This window comes from Aedes aegypti, chromosome 3 (genome assembly GCF_002204515.2).
Source record: "Aedes aegypti strain LVP_AGWG chromosome 3, AaegL5.0 Primary Assembly, whole genome shotgun sequence".
Taxonomy (NCBI): Eukaryota; Metazoa; Arthropoda; class Insecta; order Diptera; family Culicidae; genus Aedes; species Aedes aegypti.
This window is the reverse complement of record NC_035109.1, coordinates 110172-136125: the sequence shown is the minus strand read 5'-3', so window position 1 is coordinate 136125 and position 25954 is coordinate 110172. Positions and strand designations below refer to the sequence as shown.

Sequence of the window (25954 nt, the reverse complement as noted above, 5' to 3'; positions counted from 1 at the left end):
TTGTAAACCCTTTTTCGGTTAGCTACGTGTTACCTTATTCTTATGCGTCGTAACATATCGTGGTATATGATTGAATTGTATCCTGGTTAGTTCCTTAAACTTTCCGGATTTTTTTTTTTTACTTTTAACGTTCTGGTTGTAAATTATAACACTGTCTTTAAATGTTCCTAGTTAATCACTGTTTAGAAGCTCAAAGAGCACAGCTGAGAAGCAGACAACCCCAATCGTGATTTGACAGGAAGAAGAGAGAAGAAGGAAACTGAGTGCCCTCCAGTGGATATCATCCATTTTTAGTACAAAACATAAATTTTCATTTCTCTATATTCACTCTCGCGAGCACGTCAATTTGATCTCCCGCTCTCATCTATGCTTCCTCCCAGTAACATGAAATTCAATCAAGCTCCTAACGAGCCTCGGTGGATCGAAACATGATGAGAAAACCGTGCCAGAGACGATTTGGAGCACCACTGTAGATCCGATTCAGTGCAGATTGAACTTCGAAGCGTATCGGATCATTGTCGTGGCGCGCTCATATCCCAAGTAAGGTGATGTGACTTTAATCTGTTTGTTCTAGGCCAATGAAGGTGAAAAAGGAGTGCTAGTCTTCCTCGACGGGACCAGAACCCCTTCGCCGGTATCGTGATCCGGTCAAATCGGTCGGTCGCGTGTGAACTTGGTTCGGTACAAGGTGGAAATATGTAACAGAAGAATCGCATCGAGTAGTGTATAAAATAATATCCTGGAACGTCATGAAAAGCGGTCGAAGAAAGGATATAGCAGCATGAGCGCTCTTAAATATGTGGAACGTGAAGTGAAGTGGTGAAAAACAAATATAGAAAAAGAGGAAAACCCGGTGGAAAAGGTAATAAATCTAGCTCACCTGGTGGTTTGAGAGTTCTTGTGTTTGCTGGAGGGAAAAAAACATCCCCATTGGGAAGGCTCTAATCGATTAAATGCTGTTAGTCGTTGAGGCCCAGTAGGCTGAAATGTCACTGCAGCGTGGCAAAGTGGAGGAAATTATGTCAGGATAACTGGATAACACTCGCAACTGGATCGCTGCGCTCAACTGATGTGAGAAGAAAGGAGCAAAATGCGATGATAAGCACCGCAATTGATGATTCGATGCCGTATAGTGAGGTTAATTCAAAGCTTCTCTTGTGTTTATGAAATGATAAATTTATAATTGAATTATTTACATATCCGACGAGCTAGTGCGATACGGTATGGATATATGCTGATAGAAATTCAGCATGAATGTTGATATATCGCATTATTAAAGAAAATAATTGATGGCACATCAACAGGAAAAAGAAGAAAGCGATCCAGTCGTAGTTTGTGTTTGTGTGGCAACTGATAGTGGAAATCAGTTGTCATCCCCATTCCGTGGATACAGTGTTTGAGTGATGAATGTGTGGGAGTTAATAACAGCGATTAAAATCTGACCTGTTCAGTTCTCCTCATTATGATGGATCCCAGTAGCGAGGAAAATTAAAAGTCAACGCAGTGGGTCGTAAAAATAATAAACCGACTATCACACCAGCCAGCGTACATGTACAATTAGCCGGAAATTGCTGTTTGCCCAGTTACAGTCTATATAGCTACGTTTTGATGACATTGTGTATTGGTAGTGCCGTGTGACAGATTTAATCGTTGTTATTGATGACGTTAGCGATGGTAGTGATAAAAGAACTAAAGCGGAATATGTTGAATGCAACACGAATGAATACGATGATACGAGCGACGAACGCAGGTGATCTACTGACAGTTTAATAGTTTATATAATTACGCTTCGATTGAATAGACATGATTTTTTATTATGCAATACGTCCACAAGAAACTAACATTTGAAAGCTTTTCGGTTTGAAATGTGAATTGGTTTGAATTGTAAATAACCGCTATTATAATTGTATCGATGCAGTACTGACGCAAAATAATGTAACGTTTATGACTACTATAAAGTCTATAAATATTATTATTATTATCTCCCCAGAGTATTGTAGTGCTCGTTATACCCTGGGGAGTCAAGGTAATGTCCATTACGAAAAGATCTTTGGCTTATTGGGAGTCGGACGCAGACACCTTCAGCTTGGCTTTGCTTGAGAACCGCGGACGTTACCACTAGAATAAGGAAGGCCTTTATTTAATAATAAAGGGCATTCTGTTCCGTGATTTTGTGATTATGGTAATTGCTGGTCTTATGCAACCTAGCATGGTCTTGATATGTACCAGTTCCAGTACAAACACATTACTGAAAATTTGCCTATTTTTTATCAAAAGAAGAGAAAGTTTCCGTGCAGTACCTTGCACACAATCAAACTAAACTAAACGATTCTTCCGAAACTTGAGACGGCTGGTCAAATGGCTTCAAATAATGAACAAAGTAAAAGTCGTTATTTAAGAGTTATTAGCCCATATGGGACTACAAGGTTAACTTTTACTTAAATAACCTGTTTACTATTCCAGTATAGTTCATATAGCGTTATACTCCCAAGTAACAATTCCACAGCAATTTTTCATTCGTGTGGATTAATTAATGTTTCATGACAGTTACCTGAATATGATAGCTAGAGGCGACATTTAACGTTGCTAGGAGATAATATTTTGTAAGTCAGCTCTTAGTTGTTTTCAAAACCTTCTAGAGACAAACTATAAAGCTAAAATTTTGTGGCTACAAAACCAGCTTTACTGCAGCATATAATACCTCATTTAAACTGCTAGTGGTGGCTGAATGACACTTATTTGTGATGATAAAAGATTGATATAATACACCTTGTTGTCATAAAAGCTGCTTTTAAACTGATTGACATGCACTTGAATCTTGATAACTTACCTTATTTTACCTCTGAAATCAGTATTTGAGCTCTTCAGATGCATTGCAAACACTTATTCCTGATGGAAAAACGACAAACTAATGTTCGTTTTCATTGTTTTTGCGAATATTCTTCATAATAACATACTTAAACTGCAAACTTTATTGAATGCTGCTTAATTACCATAAAAAGCAAAAAAGCTGAATCATCTTCAATCAGCATTTTTTAGGCAATTTTACATCCACAAATGCCAAAGCATAACAGTGTGCCCATATTTGTGTACTTATGATGAAAAAACAGCATTTATCAATTGCAATCTATCAATTTTGGTTCCACCATATTAATTTCACTCCGGTTATCACAATTTCATTTTTTCAAATCATATTATCTCCATGAATTCGTTCATAAGGTGCTATGGTGTGATGATTGAACTGACTGAATATAATTTACAGCACAATTACTGCCCAAAGAATACAAGAAATATTGAATTCTTCACCTGGTGATTTATTTTTGCAATTGCTAGAAATATGCCACTTTCAGAGGGGGCACAGGCAAATTTACTTCTTTCTCATCACATTTCACAGTAAATCTCACTCGGCACTAAATATTTGATCACTATATCCAATAAATAAATAAATCACTTCAAATAAAAAACACTACGAAATAAATAATCACAGACTTATTTGCAATCATATTTTGTTTTGTTTACGTTGGAATAAATCCGGCAAGATCGACGTTATGATAAAATCATTATCAAGATGAAGCGACATTCATATAGAACAGGCGGCCTCAAAATAGCTACCATTAATGCTATTTTGCTTTATTTGCGTGACATAAATACACACTTCATAGCCTCTTTTAGAGTGGGCCAACTAGTCACGTTCTAACCTACAAGAGGTTTTGGGGATGCGATGAAGGCAAAAGTTCCTTGACCGTGAGTTTATGTGCGTTTATTTATAGCACCCTGGAAGTAATTCGTAAAACTAAAATTGTTACTTGGGCTGGGCCTGAACCGTTTAAATGATAAACTGTTACTATTGCAGATGATTTTTCCTGTGTCCTAAGTTATAAAGACGAAATTTAGTACTATACTATTTAATTCCACTAGAGTTTGTATCCTTTCCCAGACCTTTCCCGTATAACCAAATCACCTTTTGCTTTATGCGATGCTTATATGTGCAAAGTTTCACGTATAAGATGTCGCGAAAAGGCCTTATGCGTACAAAAGTGGAGGCGATTTACGTACATATTTTATATGATGAAACATAACATGCAATGCGAGTATGTAGATTTTCTTGCGAATTGGTCTATACTCTTATGCGACTTTATTTATGATAACAAAGTTTATTTGACAGCTGCTACGGATTGATCCGACTTACTTTGTAAAACTAAGCGGAACGAAACGAAATGTACATATGAACTCATAAAATAGCGTTTTATGCGAGGAATCTCATCGATCAAACGATTTCACCCACCAATTAGTGCGGGAGTGATGCAGTTTGTACAAATAAATGACTTTCGTCGTATACTGGTATGCGGCTTCTGGTTGTCTGGGTTGATAGATACGCATATTTCTACCTCAACTGTAAGGCCGTCTAAGTATAGTACTTAATTCGGTTTTTCATCTACTTATAGGTATTCCAATAAACAGCTCGAAAATTTATTACCAACATTTTTTATTTAAAAAACACATACGAAAATGTGATAAATCAATTAGTAAGTAAGACGGGACATTTTTCTTAGATTTCTACCTCTTATTTGAATAATATTAATAAATGGTGAAGGTGTCTGGATTTGCTTCCCGGTCGGTACAGGATGAAAAATGTGATTTTGTCGTATATTCAAATGGATAACTTTTTTTGTTTAGTTTACACTCCGTGGTGGTTTCTTTGTTTCATAATTTCGTTTTTACTACCACTGAAAAAAAAAACTAGGTTTGAATATAGCCCTCTGTAAAGAAATACTGTTCCTCTAGTGGAGGCATGTTTTTACGATTCCTTTAATGGTGCAACCCATTGAATTCTAATGGCTTTTATGCACCACTTTAGGTGAAAATGAGTCAAACATTGGTAATTGTCGTTTTGGTTATGCGCTTAGTTACCTACTATCAAAATTAACATTTTCGACAATACGCTCATCTCATGGTCGGCATACGTCACAAACGATGTACTATATAGGCGCAGTTTGATAAATGATGGATCATTTGATCATGGATGTTCCCATCTTCAATAATCTACAAATTGAAAATTTTATTATAAAGACTCGATCATCTTAACAAAAAGATTGTGAAAAATGCTGAATAAGGCATAAGGTTTATTGACTAACAACCATTTAGAAAATTAATTTATGATCAAATATAAGACAAACGTCCGAATTGCCAATGTATATAAGCTCAAAGTAGCATCATCATCGTTGACTTTAATCTTCTTATCGACAGTCCCACTTATCAAGCATGAAGCGATCCTATTTGTTTACGTCCCATACGTGACCATTTTTATGGTCACTGAATAAATGCTTATTAAAAGCGCGCCTCACAGCAGACTAAGGTGTTCGAAAGCCGCATATTAGTTAAATCACCATAAGCTGCCTACTATGATGGTGGAGGTTCATTGAAAAGCAGCGAGAAAATCGGCTTATCAACTAATTATAATGCGCCATCACCATCAGCAGCAATATCCCAGTAGATATATTGGATTTGCCGATTCATATGTGATTCGTAGTGATGCTCGGAGTTTCCTGTCGCGGTGATATGCGTTCTCCGATTTTTGAGTAAAACTTGGAAAGTGGATGAAATGCCATTGTACATATTATATCGATTGTGTTATGTATCAGAAGAGTCTTCAGTGACATGGTTGCACACTAGAAGGAACGACAAGCAATCATAAGAAGGAGATATTTGGTCATTCTCGGCTGAACATATTTTGCCAAAGATGCCGATGCAACTCGAAAGAACCACCAATCAAATTAGGAAGGGTGAATATCAGATGACCGGTTTACTCTATATAAGACTCTTATTTATCGGCCCCGGAACCTCTCGGTCCCAGAAGGGAACCGGATCTAACCCAAGACAGCTGGTCTAAGCCACGGCCGTCTGCTGGGTGGGTTTGCAAGACCTATTTTGGTTCCGGGTCTCATGGCGTTTTGGCGTGGGGAGATTTCGAAACGTGAACACCCTATAACTCTACGTAATTACGGATGAATAAGATTTAATGGCAATAATGTACAGTAGAGTGATGCAAATTTTGAAATGTTTGCTCCCCTATGCTTAAAAGATTTTAATTATGGTAAATAGCATCCTCCCAAAGTTTGAAGTGATTCGGAAGAAATTTGACTGTGCACACGCCATTTGAAGTTTATATGGAGATTACTATGGAAAACGCCAATCTTTTGTGTTCAGCCCTCTGACACGTTATCATATAATTTTAGGTAAAAGTGAACACACTCATCTTATGTGAAAACTACCCAGCTACATCTTTGCCAAAGACCACTTTTTGATTGGACCTCACGATAAATTGTTATTCTTCATCATAAACTAGGTTTGCATGTAGCATGCTTCACAAACTGTTCGGCAGGCAACAGCGGTGCTCCTGGCGGAAAGCATAGATCAAAGCAATCCAGGCTACTATGTTCTACAGCAAAAAAGCAGTGTTGCTCTGAAAGTAATTGAATGATCATCTCAGCACGATTTGGACTTTGTTATCAATAATAACAAATAATCCTTACGTCCCATCGAAATGTGGTCTTCGGTAAAGTTGTAGCTGGGAAGTTTTCACATAAGATGAGTGTGTTCACTTTTACCTAAAATATTATGATGACGTGTTAGAGGGCTGAACACAAAAGATTGGCGTTTTCCATAGTAATCTCCATATAAACTTCAAATAGCGTGTGCACAACCAAATTTCTTCCGAATCACTTCAAATTTTGGGAGGATCATTTTCATCATAATTGACATCGTTTAAGCATAGGGGAGCAAAAACTTCAAAATTTGCATCAGTCTAATGTACAGGTGGGTGGTAATTTACAGTGCAGCCGGGACTGTGTTGGTGGGCCACGAGGAGCAGGAGAGCCGATGGGGGTTACAGTGGTGATTAATGCTGGTGAATCACTATGAGCCGAAGGGTCTTGGGCCTTTCGAGATCAATCCGTTTTCCGACAATCGAGCTGGCGAAGAAGACGTGGTGGGTGGTGTGCGGGCGCGCCCCGGAGAGGGTGGCGTTGAATGGCCGTTTGGTGGTTGGTTGTTGGGACGGTTATCACGATGGCCGAATCGACGTCGTTGAGGTAGCTGGGTTGGGCTTCGCTGGTGGGCACCCGACGGGGATGCTTGATATCCCCCTTACAGACACGGCAGAGCTTGGATGTGGTACGGGGATGACGATCGCTAGGAGTCTGGGTCACTTGCCGCGGCCCCAAGTCGGGATTACGTTCGGGCGTTTACCGAAACCGTCGGATAAACGAATCGCGGACACACAGACGACCGAAACTGTAGTTGTCGGATCTTATAGCCGATTTCCACGCGGTGGCGAAGCAGAACTAGGAAAAAATTCCGTGCCGGCAACCGTTCACTGCCTCAGCCCAAGAGAAACTGACCTTCGTGCTGCTTTTAGATGGTTCTCACCCATCACCGGGCGCTCAGCTACCCACAGCAGACGCGCGTTTGAAACTTCCTCCCAATCGCGCTACCTGCTTGATGGCACATTTCACTGTGGTTGCCCAAAGCCAGCTTTGCGTTGCAAAAGCCACCCACCTCCGATTTACATTCACCGTTGATCAATCTAAACTTCACAATCATGGTCCCTACTCGTTCACGTTTGTTTTAGAGCAAAATGTTACTCGACGGTAACAAATCACCTCCCTGAAATGGATGAAGTTATGACTATTATGAGTGCCAAGCACTTTTCGGGAAAATGAGCTATTCGGGTAAACGGGGTACTTTGGGAAACGAAACTTGGAGGACATTTCCGGGAAAAGTAGCACAATCATCATATTCGGTTCACATACACATTAAAGTGATGTAAAAATCAATTTGATGTTATTTGAAGGATAATGTTTGACACTTAGGATTTGGCTGCTACTTTTAAATACTGTGGCGCCTTTAGTTGTCCTAGCTAAAAACTTATTACAGCCTTCCGATCTGGAAGAATTATTCAATTGTTGGAAATTCTTCATGAAGATCCATAAATATTTGTAAAAGTTATCAAATATGGAAGGCAAAAGACGTGAGATTTACGTGGAAAAACTACTCGTCTACAAGCAAAAATACACCGTGAACCAGATCATGTTTATGTGAACGCATTGCCTAGATCCGAGAACGTTCATGTAAACATGATGGTAGTTCATTGTGTATTTTTGACAGTTCATGTTTTCCAGAACTCTTTTTTGAGCGTGTAATATTACGGTTCACACAAAAACAATAGATTTTTCATACAAAAACTGTTACGTGGAGAAGGGAGGGGATCTAAAACTGGAATATTTTTGTTGGTTAATATTTTAAATGATCCCTTACAGACGTTTTTTTCTACGACATATGGTATAACATGGTATGGTAGTACGCAAAAAACAGTCGATTTTAGTTAGAAAAGTCGAAAAGTATCAGTAAACCGAATTGAACATATATCCAATCGATTGAAAAATTTTTGGGCAATTTTAAAACGTAAATATAAAAAAAACGGCAAGATAATGAGCAATAACTGCCCTTCTACGCCTACTTGTCCCATGTTCTATGTAAACCTTATGGAGCGCGGGACAAATATGCGTAGAAATTTTCCCCTTAGGTCTAATAAAAATGCTACAAAATAATGCGCTGAGATTTTGTACATATTTTCGTTTTAGAAGAATAATTCATTTTGTGGGACCAAATTCTAAATAGAACACTAATATATTTTTATGATTTTTAGTTTTTTTTTTTTGTGGCGTTACATTCCTAATGGGACATATCGTGTTTAATTGCTGAGTGTAATAACTATCAAAACGCAAAAGTGATAAAAATCAAAACGCAAAACATCATGATAATAAATCTTCTAGCTGTTTAGTAGAATAACTCCAAATAAATGAAAACCGAATTTAGTACTATACCGTTTAATTTTACTAGAGTTTGTATCCTTTGACAGATACGCAAATTTCGACCTCAACTGTAAGGCCTTTTTCAGCCTAGTGTACTAGAATATCACCGAGAGCCTTTTTTGACGGTGCGTAAGTACAAAACAAGATCACGATGAAAGTAAATTCCGACGATATTGAGTTTATTTAAAAAAAGATGACCAATTTCATATTCACTCCATTTTTCACTTTTACACTTTTCGCAAAGTCTTGTTGAACAGCTCTGCATCAAGCAATTTAGCCATTCGGGCTGTAAAAATAATAAAAAAAAACGGCAATTATAACATTGGCATTGATATCACAGCGCTATAATAACTCTATGAGGACTCAAGCTAAATAGCCTGATTGTTTAAAGAACAAAATGTGAGGAAGATGAACAAAAATGTAGCGCGTATTTTTTCCTTAAAATACTCGCTGTTAGCATCATGCTGTATTATGTAAAATTTTGCTCTCTTGAAGCCCGCAAATCCCCAAATAATTATTTACATCGTATTTATAATCAAGCTCAGATCCTCTACATCAAAAAGTAAAAACATATAAAAAAATTCCCAACAGGAATGGAATAGCGAGTGGAAACCGGAACAAACAGCGCTTCTCATCATATTATGATAATTATGAGAAATGAAAATATTTTTTAATGCTGTTTCCGCTTAGCCATTGAACGACGAGCCAACAGGATGGAGGGAAGGTGCAAATGTTCCGCGTCTTTTCTGAGGGTACAGGAACAGAGGGTAGACGCGTATAATTCTGTCAGATCTTATTCTCGACGAATGCCAGGATATGCTGTTTTCGTGCTCCACCATAAAGCTGTTTAGTGCATCACCACCACATATTTATTCGAACTGTACCTAGTTAGAACCTGCGCTGCTGACGCTAATTTGAATTTATAAAGGAAGCATGTAAATGTAATCATCTTAGAAGAGCTTATGGCCAATACACTATGGGCCTGGGGCGCAATTTGGCGGGACAAAATTAATAACTCGGTAACGAAGCATTTCCGATATTTGGTGTCTTCGACAAAGTTTTTTGTAACAACGAGGACCATCTACTGGCATAAACGGATAGTTTGTAAATCGTCCGCATAGGTGGCGCCACAATCTAACTTTTTACTGTGACGTTCTAGAGACTTGGCATATGGACCGATGCACGAGTTCACTAATTTGACATTTGAGCGGTGCCGAATTCACTCGTTACCATGGTCACGTATATAACACGGCACCGCTCAAACGTCAAGTAGTGAACTCGTGCATTGATCCATTCGGCAAAGTTGTTCATTTTGATAAAATAAACAACTCTCTCGAAGACGTCGAAATTCCACAGCCTACTGTTTTCAAGTTATTGAAGAAATAAGACCAAATCAGTGAAAAAACGTTTGTTTTCATCGAATTTGATAATTTTCTTCAGATCCATGCCATATAATATTTTTTGCTGATAAAACTATGATAATCACAAACTCTGGTGGAAAATTTTTAATAATACGACGCATAGAAATTAAGAAATATGGAAAAAAAGCAATTTTTAAACCTTAATATCTTCAAAAGCGCAAAAAATCGCAAGCACAAATTTTCAGGCAAAAAAGAACAATACTACATGAAACGGATGTCAAAATTTCAGAGAGATATATTTTGGTGTTTTTGAGTTTTTTTTTTTCATTTTTCTACGGTTTTCTTTTCATAACGCGATTAATATTGTCGTCGCTAATATTTAAGTGTAATTTAAAATTGAAGGAAAAAAAATATTTCATGAATATCTGCCTTCAGATCGTGCGCTCTGAAATTTTAGTATTTAGAGATATCGACAGGAATATGTTTTATAATTTGATTTTCTGACATTCACAAAATAAATTTCTCAATTTGTTTTTTTTTTTTTGTCATTCATAAAATAAATTTCTCACCTTGGGCCATGATGACAATAATTAACTGACATTAACTGACAAATATTTCAAGACATCCTGTATTATTTGAATCATTGAAGAAAAACATACATGTACCGTCAAACGGGGTAACTTGCAACACTTTTCAACTTCAAAGCTATGTAGAAAAAAAAATTAAGGATTCAGATGAAACAAAAACCATGTGGTATCCTAATCGCCACGTAAAGAATACCACGCGGTATTAAATTTATCAGCATTTGGTTTTCTGGGATAAGGAGAGACGAAAAATATACATTTTTAAAGCTCCCCCTGATGTGGGGTAACATGCAACACATAGTGCTACCAAAAGTTCACTATTAAAAAGTTAACCTATATCGTGTTATTATGAATATATAATAATTTTATGCAGTAAAAGCATGACAATAATCAAAAACAGAGTAATCTACTCTTAGTAAACTAATTATTATTGTTTGAATTAGGAGTATTAAACCAATTCGATTGAAAACTCTATTGGATGTTTACACGGGGAAATTCTAGCACATCATAAGTCTCTAAAGTTGGAAAGCCAACTTTTCTACAAATATAATGGAATTTTAAGTTATACTTCGCATAACTTATATTTTTATACATATTTCAATCAACGCAACATATCACATATTGATATGTATGCCTTGAAATAGTCTCTGTTGGTGTTTTGACATAATTATCACCATATTTCATGCAAAAAGTTCCTAATGGCAGATCCACTAATTAAAATCAACTTATAATACAGATTAATACAGATTTTCAAAATTATTCACAATTTTCATGAAGAGAATAAAAATAATTATAATTATAATGAACCGTATTGTAAACTTTGAAATATTTTGTACCAAACGTGTATTGAATTGATTGAGGTACACAAATTTTAAGGTTATTGAACAAATATATGTTAAACTTTGCTATTTCATGTGTTTCTGATGACGTGCGGCAAGAAATATCGAACAATTGAGATTAAAATTCCTGTTGCAAGTTACCCCACAAGGGTAGTCAAAAACGTTTTTGAATTTTTATAGTGTTTAAGCATCAAATTATCAAAACTTTTATATTGTCAATTTGTACACTACTAAGTACTGTAACTGATAGCAAATGCCTCGAATGACATATTTCTACCGTTTGTGTGGCACGAGGAACGATTTTCAGCATTATTTTCATACAATCCAACGTGAAATATGATTTTCACCTCCAGCAAACCAACCATAAAAGAAACAATACCCAAACACTCGCCAAAATCTTCTGTTTTATATTTTAGGTCAATAAACGGCGAAATAAATTACAATAATTTAACTCAATGCTAAACCAAACGTTAATTCGGTTACATGTCAAAGTGTTGCAAGTTTCACCCCTGTTGCAAGTTACCCCGTTTGACGGTATCCAGTTTTAATCTACACTTTAATCTACATTATTCGATATCAACTCATGGAACTGCTCTAAAACTGAATTTCATAGCTACTATGATGGCTTATTTAAACAGTTTTCTAAAAGTATTTCTTCCATGACTCGTTATTTCTTAAAATCATGGAAAACTCTAACTCAAGAAAAATTAACTGTATTGGAGTGATATAATCATTGTAAAAAATATAAATATCTCAAGAACACCAAAATATACCTCTTTGAAATTTTGACATCCGAAATTTGAGCTTGCGATTTTATGCGCTTTTGGAGATATTATGGTTTAAAAATTGCACTTTTTCAAGTTTTTTTCATTATTTCTTTATTTTTGAAGCGTCGTTTCATTAAAAAAAAATTCACCAGAGTTTGTGATTATCATAGTTTTATCAGCAAAAATATTATATGATATGGATCTGAAGAAAATTATCAAATTCGATGAAAAAAACCGTTTTTTGGTCTTATTTCATCAATAATTTGAAAACACTAGGCTGTAGAATTTTGAAGTCTTCGAGAGAGTTGTTTGTTTTATTAAAATGAACAACTTTGCCAAATATGCTAAGTCTCTAGAACGTCACAGTAAAAAGTTAGATTGTGGCGCCACCTATGCGGACGATTTACGAGCTATCCGTTTATGTCAGTGGATGGTCCCCGTTGTTACAAAAAACTTTGTCCAAGACACCAAATGCCGGAAACGCTTCGTTACCGAGTTATTAATTTTATCCCGCGGATTGCGTCCACGACCCATAGTGCAATGGGAAGACAATGAACAGTACATTCCAACGTTTGGCCCACAAATCATAATGGTTTAATTTGAATACTGCTTATTCAAGTTTTGCGATCCTACTTATTAAATGAAAATGTTATTGTTATTATATTATTAAATGGAGGACACTCAGAGGAAAAGGGAGAATTTTTTTTCCCTGTTTTGGAGCGTCTTGCTGGGTAGTGCTTCGTGAAGCCCAAGCAGGACAGTTCGGTTTTGCGTCGTCCGATATATTTTGCTCACGATTTCGCGCGTTTTCGTCGCCGGAGAATTTTTTTTCCCCGTTTTGGAGCGTCTTGCTGGGTAGTGCTTCGTGAAGCCCAAGCAGGACAGTTCGGTTTTGCGTCGTCCGATCGATTTTGCTCACAATTTCGCGCGTTTCCGTCGCCAGAGAATTTTTTTTTCCTGTTTTGGAGCGTCTTGCTGGGTAGTGCTTCGTGAAGCCCAAGCAGGACAGTTCGGTTTTGCGTCGTCCGATATATTTTGCTCACGATTTCGCGCGTTTTCGTCGCCGGAGAATTTTTTTTTCCCCGTTTTGGAGCGTCTTGCTGGGTAGTGCTTCGTGAAGCCCAAGCAGGACAGTTCGGTTTTGCGTCGTCCGATATATTTTGCTCACGATTTCGCGCGTTTTCGTCGCCGGTGATTTTTTTTTTCCCTGTTTGGAGCGTCTTGCTGGGTAGTGTTTCGTGAGGCCCAAGCAGGACAGTTCGGTTTTGCGTCGTCCGATCGATTTTGCTCACAATTTCGCGCGTTTCCGTCGCCAGAGAATTTTTTTTTTCCTGTTTTGGAGCGTCTTGCTGGGTAGTGCTTCGTGAAGCCCAAGCAGGACAGTTCGGTTTTGCGTCGTCCGATATATTTTGCTCACGATTTCGCGCGTTTTCGTCGCCGGAGAATTTTTTTTCCCCGTTTTGGAGCGTCTTGCTGGGTAGTGCTTCGTGAAGCCCAAGCAGGACAGTTCGGTTTTGCGTCGTCCGATATATTTTGCTCACGATTTCGCGCGTTTTCGTCGCCGGTGATTTTTTTTTCCCTGTTTGGAGCGTCTTGCTGGGTAGTGTTTCGTGAGGCCCAAGCAGGACAGTTCGGTTTTGCGTCGTCCGATCGATTTTGCTCACAATTTCGCGCGTTTCCGTCGCCAGAGAATTTTTTTTTCCTGTTTTGGAGCGTCTTGCTGGGTAGTGCTTCGTGAAGCCCAAGCAGGACAGTTCGGTTTTGCGTCGTCCGATATATTTTGCTCACGATTTCGCGCGTTTTCGTCGCCGGAGAATTTTTTTTTCCCCGTTTTGGAGCGTCTTGCTGGGTAGTGCTTCGTGAAGCCCAAGCAGGACAGTTCGGTTTTGCGTCGTCCGATATATTTTGCTCACGATTTCGCGCGTTTTCGTCGCCGGTGATTTTTTTTTTCCCTGTTTGGAGCGTCTTGCTGGGTAGTGTTTCGTGAGGCCCAAGCAGGACAGTTCGGTTTTGCGTCGTCCGATCGATTTTGCTCACAATTTCGCGCGTTTCCGTCGCCAGAGAATTTTTTTTTTTCCTGTTTTGGAGCGTCTTGCTGGGTAGTGCTTCGTGAAGCCCAAGCAGGACAGTTCGGTTTTGCGTCGTCCGATATATTTTGCTCACGATTTCGCGCGTTTTCGTCGCCGGAGAATTTTTTTTCCCCGTTTTGGAGCGTCTTGCTGGGTAGTGCTTCGTGAAGCCCAAGCAGGACAGTTCGGTTTTGCGTCGTCCGATATATTTTGCTCACGATTTCGCGCGTTTTCGTCGCCGGTGATTTTTTTTTCCCTGTTTGGAGCGTCTTGCTGGGTAGTGTTTCGTGAGGCCCAAGCAGGACAGTTCGGTTTTGCGTCGTCCGATCGATTTTGCTCACAATTTCGCGCGTTTCCGTCGCCAGAGAATTTTTTTTTCCTGTTTTGGAGCGTCTTGCTGGGTGGGTATTTGGGAAGGCCCAAACAAGACGGTTTGTTTTCGGGACGCCAAGAAGTTTTGCTGTCAGTGTCAGTTTTGTGTTCAGTCGAGGATGGATTACCAACTGGTGAGTTCGTTTCATGCTTGTGATAACACATTTTTTCTTGAAAGCGTAACTTTTATGTAATATTAAAACAAACTTTGTATGGTTCGTCACTATAAGTGTCGGCATTATGCTATTTTCTTATACAATTTCAATATACATATATTTTTCTCTTTTTGACATTATTGAAAATTATCTTTTGAATTGTTCGACATTGTGAATGTTGACGTATTTTTTTAAAACTTCTACCATATCGAGACAAAATGCACAGTAATACTCATATGTCATTTTCAAACAAATTATGTATGGTTCGTCACTACAAGTGTCGGCTTTATTCCTGTTTCATATAATTTAAAATATATACATGTTATTTTCAGTTTTCGTCATTAATAAAAACGTCTTTTGAATTGTTCGACATTATAGATGTTGACGTATTTTTTAAAGTTTCTCAAAACCAAAAACTTCTCGAGACAAAAATACAAAACTAGCTTTAAATATAAGTCGTATATTTCCCCCTTGTCTATGGATCGCATCACCGACCAGAGGTGACTCCCAGATCTTTTCCTCCCTCACTAATAAACGCCCTTCCCGTGGTGATTGTGGAGATGCAGAGGTATTCTCGGTCTCTAGAAGCAACAATCATTACACCCTAACATTCCTTCCCCATCCCAACTGACTGTAAGGACTTGGCCGGCGCCGTTATTGATCAATAATATTAGATCTGCTAAAATTGCACTTCGAGGGTAAGCGGAAACTCCCATCCCTTATTCATTTGGATCGTAGTGCAATTCTTACCAGTTCCGATCAATCACGGAGTAGCAACCATTGACATGTACAGTCAGTCTATGCTATGCTATGCTATGCTTATAAATGGAGGACACTCAGAGGAAAATATTGAGGCTGCATCCATTTATTACGTAACGCTAACAATGGAAATTTTTGACCCCCCTCCTCCCGTAGCACTTTTTGTATGAAAAATTTAAAAATTGTGTATGAGTCGTAACGCTTGAGCCTACTCCCCCTCTCCCCCTAGAGCGTTACGTGATTTGTGGATGCCGCCTGAACAAAAACCGATTTTAAGGAACTTTTGATTTTATCAATATACTTTAAGTAGACATATATGCGACCTAATCGATAAAATTAGCTGAAATTTTTGGATCATAGACCTCTTTAATGCAAGGGTAGAAATCGGAATCAAAAAACAAGATTATGACTCATGATATCATGATTTCAGATTGTTTTCAGCTTATGAAAATACACCATGAGTTGGAATCATGATATCATGAGTCAGATTGCCGTGACGCAACACACGCGTTATGTTTTTGTTGCGGATTGTTCTGAATCATGAATCACATGCCCAAAATCATGAGTCGCGCATCTGTTTATGATCGACAATATTTAAGAAAATGAAAAATAAAAGCGCGAGAGAGATTCTAACTATGAACCTTCTGAATGAGAATCCCGTACACACTACCACTTTAACATGATGGATGAAGGAGATCCAAAAGCTAGGTATACTGTTCAGCTCAAGAAAGGTTAAAAATTTCTGCGCAAGAAATGGTCAAGAAATATTCTACAGTGAGTTCCATTTAAATTGACATTTTTTTTCAACTGCGTACTGCGATCAAAGAAAAATTCTTTTCTTGAGCATTTCTTGCAAGAAATTTCCCACGCATCGAGATTAGCGATTACTTTTCTGTTGAAGTGCATACTTCCCGAAACGAATGAAAATATACAATGCACCTCGTTTAGTGATGTCAATCTGGATGTTACGCTTATCAGGAATCATGATTATGACTCCAGGAATCATGATGTGTGGGCCTGGAATCATGACCCAACCAAATTATGAATTTCATGACTTGTCAATCATGATTTGGGAATCAGTTTTTCTCCGTGTGATGTAAGTCAAGATACCGATGGGGATTTCAAACCAAAGGTCTTTTTGAAAAGTTATGTTTACGATTGCGAAAAGTTATTTATACGATACTTATTCCCTACCATATTTCAAATTAATCGATTTGGCGACAACTGAGACTGGAGACTTCCCGGAAAACCTCTATTTAATTTTTATTTTTCCAAGAATCCAAATCCCGGAAAATCTTAAAATTTCAGTTGATAAGCAGAATTTATTGAACCTACATATGTAGTAATAATCATTAACAAGCTCTTTCTCTATATTTTTTATTCACAGTGTACTGAGGTTGACCCATGTCGTACGGGAGTATAGAAAAGTTTCGAGGATTATCTAGTTATATTAAAAAGAATTTGCTACAATCAATCAGACCGCTGGCGTAGTACTTACTTATGATGTCAGAAAGGATAACGTCAACCGTTGTGGATTAAAAGGATCGATCGTTGCGGCTGAAATAAAATGTCAAGTTGTCCTCCACCTTTAACCGAAAAAATAGAAAACAAAAGGATCATACCATATTAAACGGATAATTGGAAGAAATGCGCATTTGAGAAGCAATCAGATACCGGTTTGTGTTTTCTTTCGACGGAATAGAAGATGAAAGGAGAATAAGGCGGGTTGCCCCAAACGCGTGTTATTTTACCTCGGATCCAAAAGGCGACTCCTCCGTCGAGATTATGCTGAGTGGAAGATTTGACCACAAGTGGTCGCTTTCCCATGAGAATGAAGTTTCCGTCTGAGCAGTGCAAATTTGTGAGAGCTATCCTCTCGGCAATACGCGGTATGCTGTGGAGAATTGAGTGACGGAAGAAAAACGGTAGGAGACAAAGTAAGCCGATGAATCGGCGAAATCATAGGAGGCGCCCTGGTGAAGGCTGTGGTTCGGAGGCTGATGCTTTTATGAAATTACGCGGAAATGTCCTTCCAAACGATACTCCGAAGGCGAAAGAAAAAATATCGTCAAGTGTTGCGTGAAAAAATGTGAAAGGAAAATAAACGCCTAGAAAAAGCTAATCTCGACGACGGGGATTTTTCGTGCAGATTGAGCAGAAGATTAGTGTGAAAGTGATTTTTCTTACCTAAATTTTTGCTAGCTCGTTCCTAATATATAATTTATTTGTGCCATTTTCAAGAATAAGTAAGTGAAAGCAAGGTTTCGACAATAGTAGAGGATACAATAATGGCAAAATACGTGACAAAGCAGTATTATTATTTGTGGATCATAGTGAGCATTTGTGCTATGTTGGAGCTGAGCAAAGTAGGCCGAGGGTCCACTCAAGGAAGTTCCCTGGTTCAGGCTAGTTCCGTTATAGGCGATGAAAATGGTAAGCCAATTATTATTTTTGTTTTCTGTTGATGTCCAGTTTAAAGGATACTATCAATCTATATTCTTTTAATGTCATCTACCTACATGCTAAGAAAAATAAAAGATCTCACGGGCACAAAAAAGTGTTATTTAGATTTTCTGCTAGCAATTAAATGTAGCTCAAGTGGTTGTATTGTTTGGTTACGAACTACCACCGCTGACTGGCACTGTTGACTTGCTTTATACAAATATTTCCAGTGCCATTCGCATTCTTTGCGTCTGTGGTGGTGGGATCACCACTGAAAATGTAGCCCAAGTCACGTTCTTCATTTTCCATGTTGTTAGTTATTCTACTGACTTTCCACAATCATCAACGGACCGGAATCCGTCACGAATATTGGTCGGTGGTGGGTAGCTTTTACCATTATCTAGCTTTTTTATATCGCTAAAGTAAACCAAGTATAAAATAAAGGAGTATATACAACGTATCGAGGAATCAAAAATAATTCGAGCAACAACAAATCAACTGCTCAGAATTTTAAATCAACTTTTTTACAGATTTTTTACACAAATTTTAATTTTTTGAGGAGTTATACATAATTAACATTTACATAAAAAACATGGCTTAGGGGAGGCTCCGTAGCCTCGAGGTTACACTTTCGTTTCATAAGCGAATAGTCATGGGTTCGATTCCCATGAAAGTTAAAGTAATATATTGCGTATTTGGTAGATTAGTTGACAAAAAAGTTTGATAAATCTCACTTCAAATTTCAGTGTTATATACAACTTTGGGGACCTGTAGCTAAAAACTGTGACGTGCTGGAACATATCTGACAACAGCAACAGATACAGCAATCACAAATCTACTAGAAACACATAATGTAATCCTTGAGACACGCATAAATGTCATTTTTGTTACGCTGTTTAATCAAATAATCATGTGCAAGTTTGATATATCCTTTGAGTCATGTATTCTGCGGCACATGCAAAATTTTTTGTAAGAAAATCTACCATTTTCCAACTAATGTCAATTGGCATGATTCACTCAAAAGTAAATTACAGCTATAATAACATACATAAATTGTATACATACATAAATTGTATGCGATTTGATTGAAATGTTTCTCTGATATATGTCATCAAATTACCAGGAAATGGCACCAATTGCATTCCAATTTATCGTCTTCTAATCTGTTTTGTACTTCGAGAGTAGTGATGATTTTCTAATTCGAGGTCAGTAAAACTAGCGCAGATAAATGCATTTTGCGAATTTACTTCAGCGAAGATTAGCAGAGATTATGAATGGTTGGAGACGACTTACATTCGACGAACTTGTAAGGCCTACACTGATAGGAATAATAAAGCGAAACATGTCGAGATCTTGAAGCTTTTAGTAAAATACATCTGCCATGTTAATGAGAGTAACGATAGGATTGATGTTGATGCTTTGAACTTCTTGTTAGACTTGAACTATTAAATTGTTTATAACTATAAATGAATTTGACAAATAAAACCTAACTTTTAAAACCAAAAAAAAAAAATTACTCATATATTCACGCTGCTCGTAATTTTACCCAAGGTTTTAGGAATATTATTCCTTTTGGACGTTATGAAGAAATAATAAAACTTTCACAAATATCAGCTAAAGTATGCCTATCAGATGCATTGGAAGTCACTGTTAACCTTAAGTGTTTGGAATATGAGTCAAACGGTATGCTCTACGTATTGATCGGCATGTACGCTAACGATCAATAGTTAAGAAATAAGTAATAATGTTTCGAGGATGTTTGTCGTTTTCACTACGCGAAAGGGTATACTTTCGTTCTGAAAGTCAGTCGGGCATGGCAAAAAATATTGCTGTTACAACAGCGGTTTTCATATCGTGCTCCTCGGAGCAATTGGTGCACCGCGAAGCCTTTGCAGGTACTACGCAACAATTTGAAAATGCGTACCAATGCCTTGAAATATCTTTATTTAACGCTTGAAAGTACGCTTCTTGTTATACTAAACCAAGCCATCTCTAGTTAAAATTTCCAAAAGTATAAATTAAAAGAACTAAACCGATGGCGCTGAAAAATCTTCATGAGTCATATACAAACGCTATCAAAATCTCGTTCATTATTGAGCTGTCAGCATTTGGACTACGGTTTTGTATTTGGAAGGTTGAAGGTTCTCGTTAGAATATTTCTCGCTTAAATTATGATCTTGCCCTAAAAGCCATTGGTAAACAAATGTGTAGCTTGTTTTTACTGAGCAAACATGGATTAACACGTTATTAAACAATGCTATGAAGAAGGCAGGATCCCCCTCTATCTACAATTAGATAGTTTTTATCTCCGTACATTCATTTTGCTTAAAAACATCTAGCTACACACTTGGTTATCAATGGAGATCAAAGGAATTATAGGGTAGATTTAAACGTGCAAAAATTCCAAATTTTTAACGAAGTGATGATTACGAACAGGTACTTCGAGCAACAATTTTATTTCAAAAAATGGTCCGCGAATCAAAAGGCTGAAAACCCCTTTTTAAGTTTTTTTTACAAGGGGGAAATCTGCAAACAGATCCCCTGAGAAGGTTACTCAGGGAATGTGGGGATGATGCATCAACGACGTCCCGCTAAAACCAGCCCATGCACTGTACTGAGCCATTCTGTTTGAATTGCTCAAGTGGTGTACAGTGCATCGACATGACCCTTGGCCTCAGACAAGTGCCGGATTTGGGCTTCGGGGGGCCCGGGTCAGATCTCGTTACGGGGGTCCTTGGTACAAAATGATCGGGAAAGTTTTGTTTTGTGAAAACAATATATTCGTAAAATAAAAAAAAAGTAATATTACTCGAATTTGACTATACCCAAATTACTTCTTAAATGTTGCGTAAAATAAATCATCTGTACAATGGGGGGCCGAAATTCATACAGGCTCAAAATCCATACACTTCATACAAAAAGAAGGCGTTTTGTATGAAGTGGACGGATTTAGAATCATTTCTTAGGTTTACGGATTTCGATCCCTTACGGTATAAAAAACATGAGAAGTCATGGATGATGAGATTGAATTTTGACTGAATTGTTTTCAATCAAGTCTTAAAAAAAATCCAGTTGAAACCAAAATTATATGCTTCATCGAGACTTGAATAACAATAGCAAAGATTATGTTGTTATTTTAACAATTTTGCTACAGATATTTCCATTTAATGAACTTGAACGACAGTCGATATTGAAGCAATAAGCAAATCGCTAAGAATTTTATTTTATTGTGTAGAAATTTCTAATTTCCTACCATTATTGTTAGAAAAAATATATATAGCAATTTCAAGAATTACCAATATGTGCCGTGCCCAAGGCTAAAGTCTTAGTTATCTGCTTCATAATTTTAATGTTCCCGATTTTGACAACAGAAGAACTATGGACACTTAAATAACATGCAGATGAGAGAATCATCAGTATCTGTAAATAGCCCATCAAGCGGAAATCCTGCAAAGACAAAATTACCTTGATAATCTATCAATTTAAGCTAATAATTTAAAAATCGATGAAAATATAATTGTATAAAAATCCTGTAGATTATGGTCAAAATTATGATAAATTCTGAACTCTTAGTGAAAATTGCATTATTCAAACAAAATACGTGAATTTGGGTAAAAATTTGAGTAAATTCAAATTTCTCATATATTACAAGAAAATCTATTACAAGAAACACAAAAATTATTAATACAAATTTATTAAAATCTGGCACCTGGAAAAGATTACAGCAGAATATGGAAATATCAAAATTCCGGTGTAATTTCAGACATGATTAATAAAATGGTAGCTTCAGTATCGTGATAGTAACTTCAAAAAAATTCATGAATTATAGAGTATCTTTGTCTTTTCAAGATTATTTTAGGACAAAAAGCACTGTAATTTTGGCAGTATTTTTCCAAAAAGTGGTGACAGTTTGCTGTTATCACCCCCGAGAAATTTTTTAAAGTTTTTGATATAACCTTGATGATTTTCATTAACAAATAGAAAGATTTTCATTGGAACTAGAAACAATAAGACAAACATCGTATACATTAGCTACTCACTTATAAAACATAATCTCATGTCATAATATCTCTGTTAGAAATGGTATCGGATTTGTATTTTCAATTTAAAATCTTTATTGTAAAAATAATCCATTGAACAGTATTCACTGCCTCAGACCCTTATCTCCCCAGAATCTCCTTACGGTATTTCTTAGGGGAGGGTCCAAAGCAAATAGCACAATACATGTAGCAGAAGTAGTCTAGGTAAACTGCTTCTCCAAGGCGACTTAAACAATGTTATATGGCAACAGCCTCCGCAGGGCTAATCCTCTGCAGTCAACTCTTGGTCGACACGACATAGGCGCTGCAATCGAACACGACATGCTCCGCTGTTCCCTCCACACCAGCACAATTGGGACATGCAGGAGATTCTAAGTGCCCGAACCTATGCAGGTACTGTCTATAGCAACCATGTCCTGACAGAAACTGGGTCAGGTGAAAGTTTACTTCCCCATGGTTTCTTCCATACCAATCTGACACATTTGGTATTAGCCGATGACTCCATCTACCCTTAGTAGAGTTAACCCATTCCTGCTGCCAACTTCTAAGCGTTTCCTCTTTACACGTGTCGCGGACTGCTCTGCTCCCTCTTTGGTTGAAGCATTGAACATCTTCCTTGATGATGAGCCCGATGGACGTCATTCCGGCTATGATGCACACGGCCTCTTTAGATACCGTTCGATATGCGCTTGCTACTCTCAAGCACATGATCTTGTTCGTGCTTTCCAACTGCTTTAAGTTTCTGCTCGTTCTAAGCGCTTTTAACCAGATTGGTCCTCCATACCTTAGTATGGATATCGCCACGCTTGCCAGTAGCTTGCGTTTGCTGGAATTACAGCAGAGCTGATAGACATCATCCTCGAAAGCGCCGCTATAGCCGTAGATGCCCTTTTACAGGCATATTCAACGTGGCTAGCGGAGCTGAGCTTGTTATCGATCATTACCCCAAGATGCCTAAAGGATCGCTTGGACTGTATGGTGCAATCACTTACCGAAATAAGTGCCCGTTGCTCGGACTTGCGGTTGTTGACCACCACCATCTCAGTCTTGTGATTTCGTCGAGTACAGGCTTTTAATTGTGTGTAGCTACGCTTCACATAGCTGAAGCAAGAGCATTAAACATTCGTGAAAATTTGAACTCGTTTTTATATTTATTCCGGGGGCTCTCAGAGTCAAAAATGCAGCATAATTCCCATCTGAACTGTTCAATTTTCTACCGAACACACGCCGACCGAACCGCAGCGATATCAATGGCTTTTATCTTGCTTCCTTCCTCTCCATTCATCACCTCGGGATTGATTCCCTGGTCGCCGAGAACCATCTTCTACAAAACCATATTCAACACCGAACATGGCCATCATCAGCGGCAGTAGCAGAAGACCAATAAAACCAAAAACATCAGTTGACTGCTACTAGGGTTTCATCACAGTGATGATGCTACATCGTATCGGTTCGATAATCATCTCCACTCCCAGCAGTGGGAATTTCCCGCTATTCGGAACAAAATGGTTTCGTTTCCATCGAATTTTCCACGGAAATAGAGCGCCTACGTGGTTGGGTTACTCTTGCTAGCGATCTTCACGATGGGGGAATATGCACTTTTGGAACGTTGCGACTTCATTCAGAGTTTGAAATATTTAAATTTGCTTCACTCTTTGCGATAAACTTAGAGGCTGATCGAAGGGCGGAGTTAATTTCTTTGACTTCTTCGTTTGTACAGCCAACTTTCCCTTACTCGATATTTCATATCTCGATATTTAAAGAACCAAATTAGGTTTCCATTACTACCTTGATGGAGTCTTGAAACACAAGTGCACAGATATGGTGTTATATAACTCGATACCTTATGTGAGCCACGAATCTTTGACAATATCATCCAAAACGCTCAAGTTTCAAAAAGTTGAGAAATTCACACAAGGAAAAAACTTTATCAACATAGAAACCACAAATTCAAATAGCTTATGAATGTAAGAAAAAGGGGCATTTATGCATTGGAAACATTTCCAAGAAAAATGATGATTGGAACCTGTTACTAGGAGGATCTATCCGATTAATGTTACCCCGCTGATCATTAATACCCCGTTTTACGCTACTCAATAACAGCGCTACATGGAGTTCGCAACTACTACCTAAATTTAAAATCGGGTGATCTCAACAGAACTGCTTACTTTTTTGTTTCAAGCTTGAAGAAATCAGCAGGGCCTTCGATAAGTAAAACGACATATTAATTAAATTAAGAACCAATTGTATCTTCCAGTAGCCGATCCATTGATTCTTCGTTTTACTCGTTTTATCGCCACTTGAACCGGCTGTCATTAACTTTAACGATTGTCATAAACATGCACACTCTTATGCTTCTCATTATCGCATCGCGATGAAATCGGAGCCGCAAAATTAAACCATTTAATTCTTAACACCGCATCTCACTGATGCGACACAGATCCAATAACACTTTCAAACCTGACTGGAATTGAATCGTTTCGATCGTGAACCGGGCCCACAAAAACTCAATCAAGCGTGTAATGTTGGACATACCACACCAGGCCAAATTCCGGTCTTCATTGCGTGCAGAGGAGGATGCGGCGGATGCACTAAATAATATAACAAGACCTACAAGCCGAACGAAAAAATATATTCCCCAGCGCGACCAAACCTGAGCTCAACAAAGGAGAGCTGTGGAATAAAACGCTGATTTGATACCATTTTCATATATGAAAGACATTGTTTTTTGTTGCTGAATTTTCCAAGAAAAAACATTCCATGCAGCATTCGTTATTTGGAACAATATCAGAAGGCCGGCTCCAAAAACACGTTCCCCACTAGTTGGGAGATTTGGGAACAAAATAATTTTACTCCAAAAGCATAAATTACATCGACTACTGAGTATTTCATCATGATAAATTGAAGAAATTGATTACTATAAACAATATTATTGTGTAGGAGTGATTGTTTTTGAGTCATTATTATTCTTTGATGCATTTTGTCCCCCATATCTTCGCCTTTTTTTTGGTTTTAATGTCTCCACAGAAAACAGAGGCCACAAAACCAGCACTGCTCATTTTAATTGATTCCTTTCCCTTTTCTGTGCCGTCGAGTGACGACCCTTCTTCCGTTCATTCGCTTAATCCGAGCCGCGTTCATAGAAGAAGCGGTTGACCATTTAGGCAAAGGGAAATTCTGGCTTGCCGGGCTGCTTGGCAATTAAAAAAATAAAGACATTAATTTGAAACCAATTAATTTTCAAGAGTTGAGTATTTTATAACTCTACAAACATCGTATTGATTCCGGGGAAAATTTCAATTTGTTTTATACTACTAGGGCAAGTGTACCATTAGTGGTGCACCTAAGGGAAAACTGCTAAAACACGGTGTTAAGATCATGAAATATATGATTTTAACGTATCATTCGATAGATCTCAAATCCTTCTATCATTCAAATGTATAAAAATCACGATTCATTTGAAATTTCCCTGCAAAAAGCCTTGCACCAATAATAGGAACACTGTTCCTTTAGTGGAGGTATATTTTAAGGATGGTTCCTTTAGTGGCGCAAACCATTGATTTCTTATGGGACCCTCCACTATGGGTACTGATGCACCACTATAGGTGCAAAGGAGCAAAAAAATTAAGCAAAATAATTGTTTTAAATAGTTTTACGGTTAAATTTCATGAATATTATTCGATTACTTGTATC

At 37.8% G+C, this 25954-nt stretch overlaps 1 protein-coding gene across 2 annotated transcripts in view; it reads left to right on the top strand.

The window, feature by feature from the left end:
- The first annotated feature begins 470 nt into the window (after window positions 1-470).
- Window positions 471-25954, top strand: part of LOC5566683 (nephrin) — an 80561-nt gene continuing 55077 nt past the window's right edge. The window contains exons 1-2 of one of the 2 annotated variants that reach the window (XM_021855759.1): window positions 471-862; window positions 17167-18212. In XM_021855759.1, the coding sequence (XP_021711451.1) occupies window positions 18068-18212 (145 nt within the window). In that variant the 5' untranslated portion in view covers window positions 471-862; window positions 17167-18067. Of the gene's footprint in view, window positions 1751-17166; window positions 18213-25954 lie in introns of both variants that reach the window. The other variant, XM_021855760.1, reaches the window with a different exon arrangement.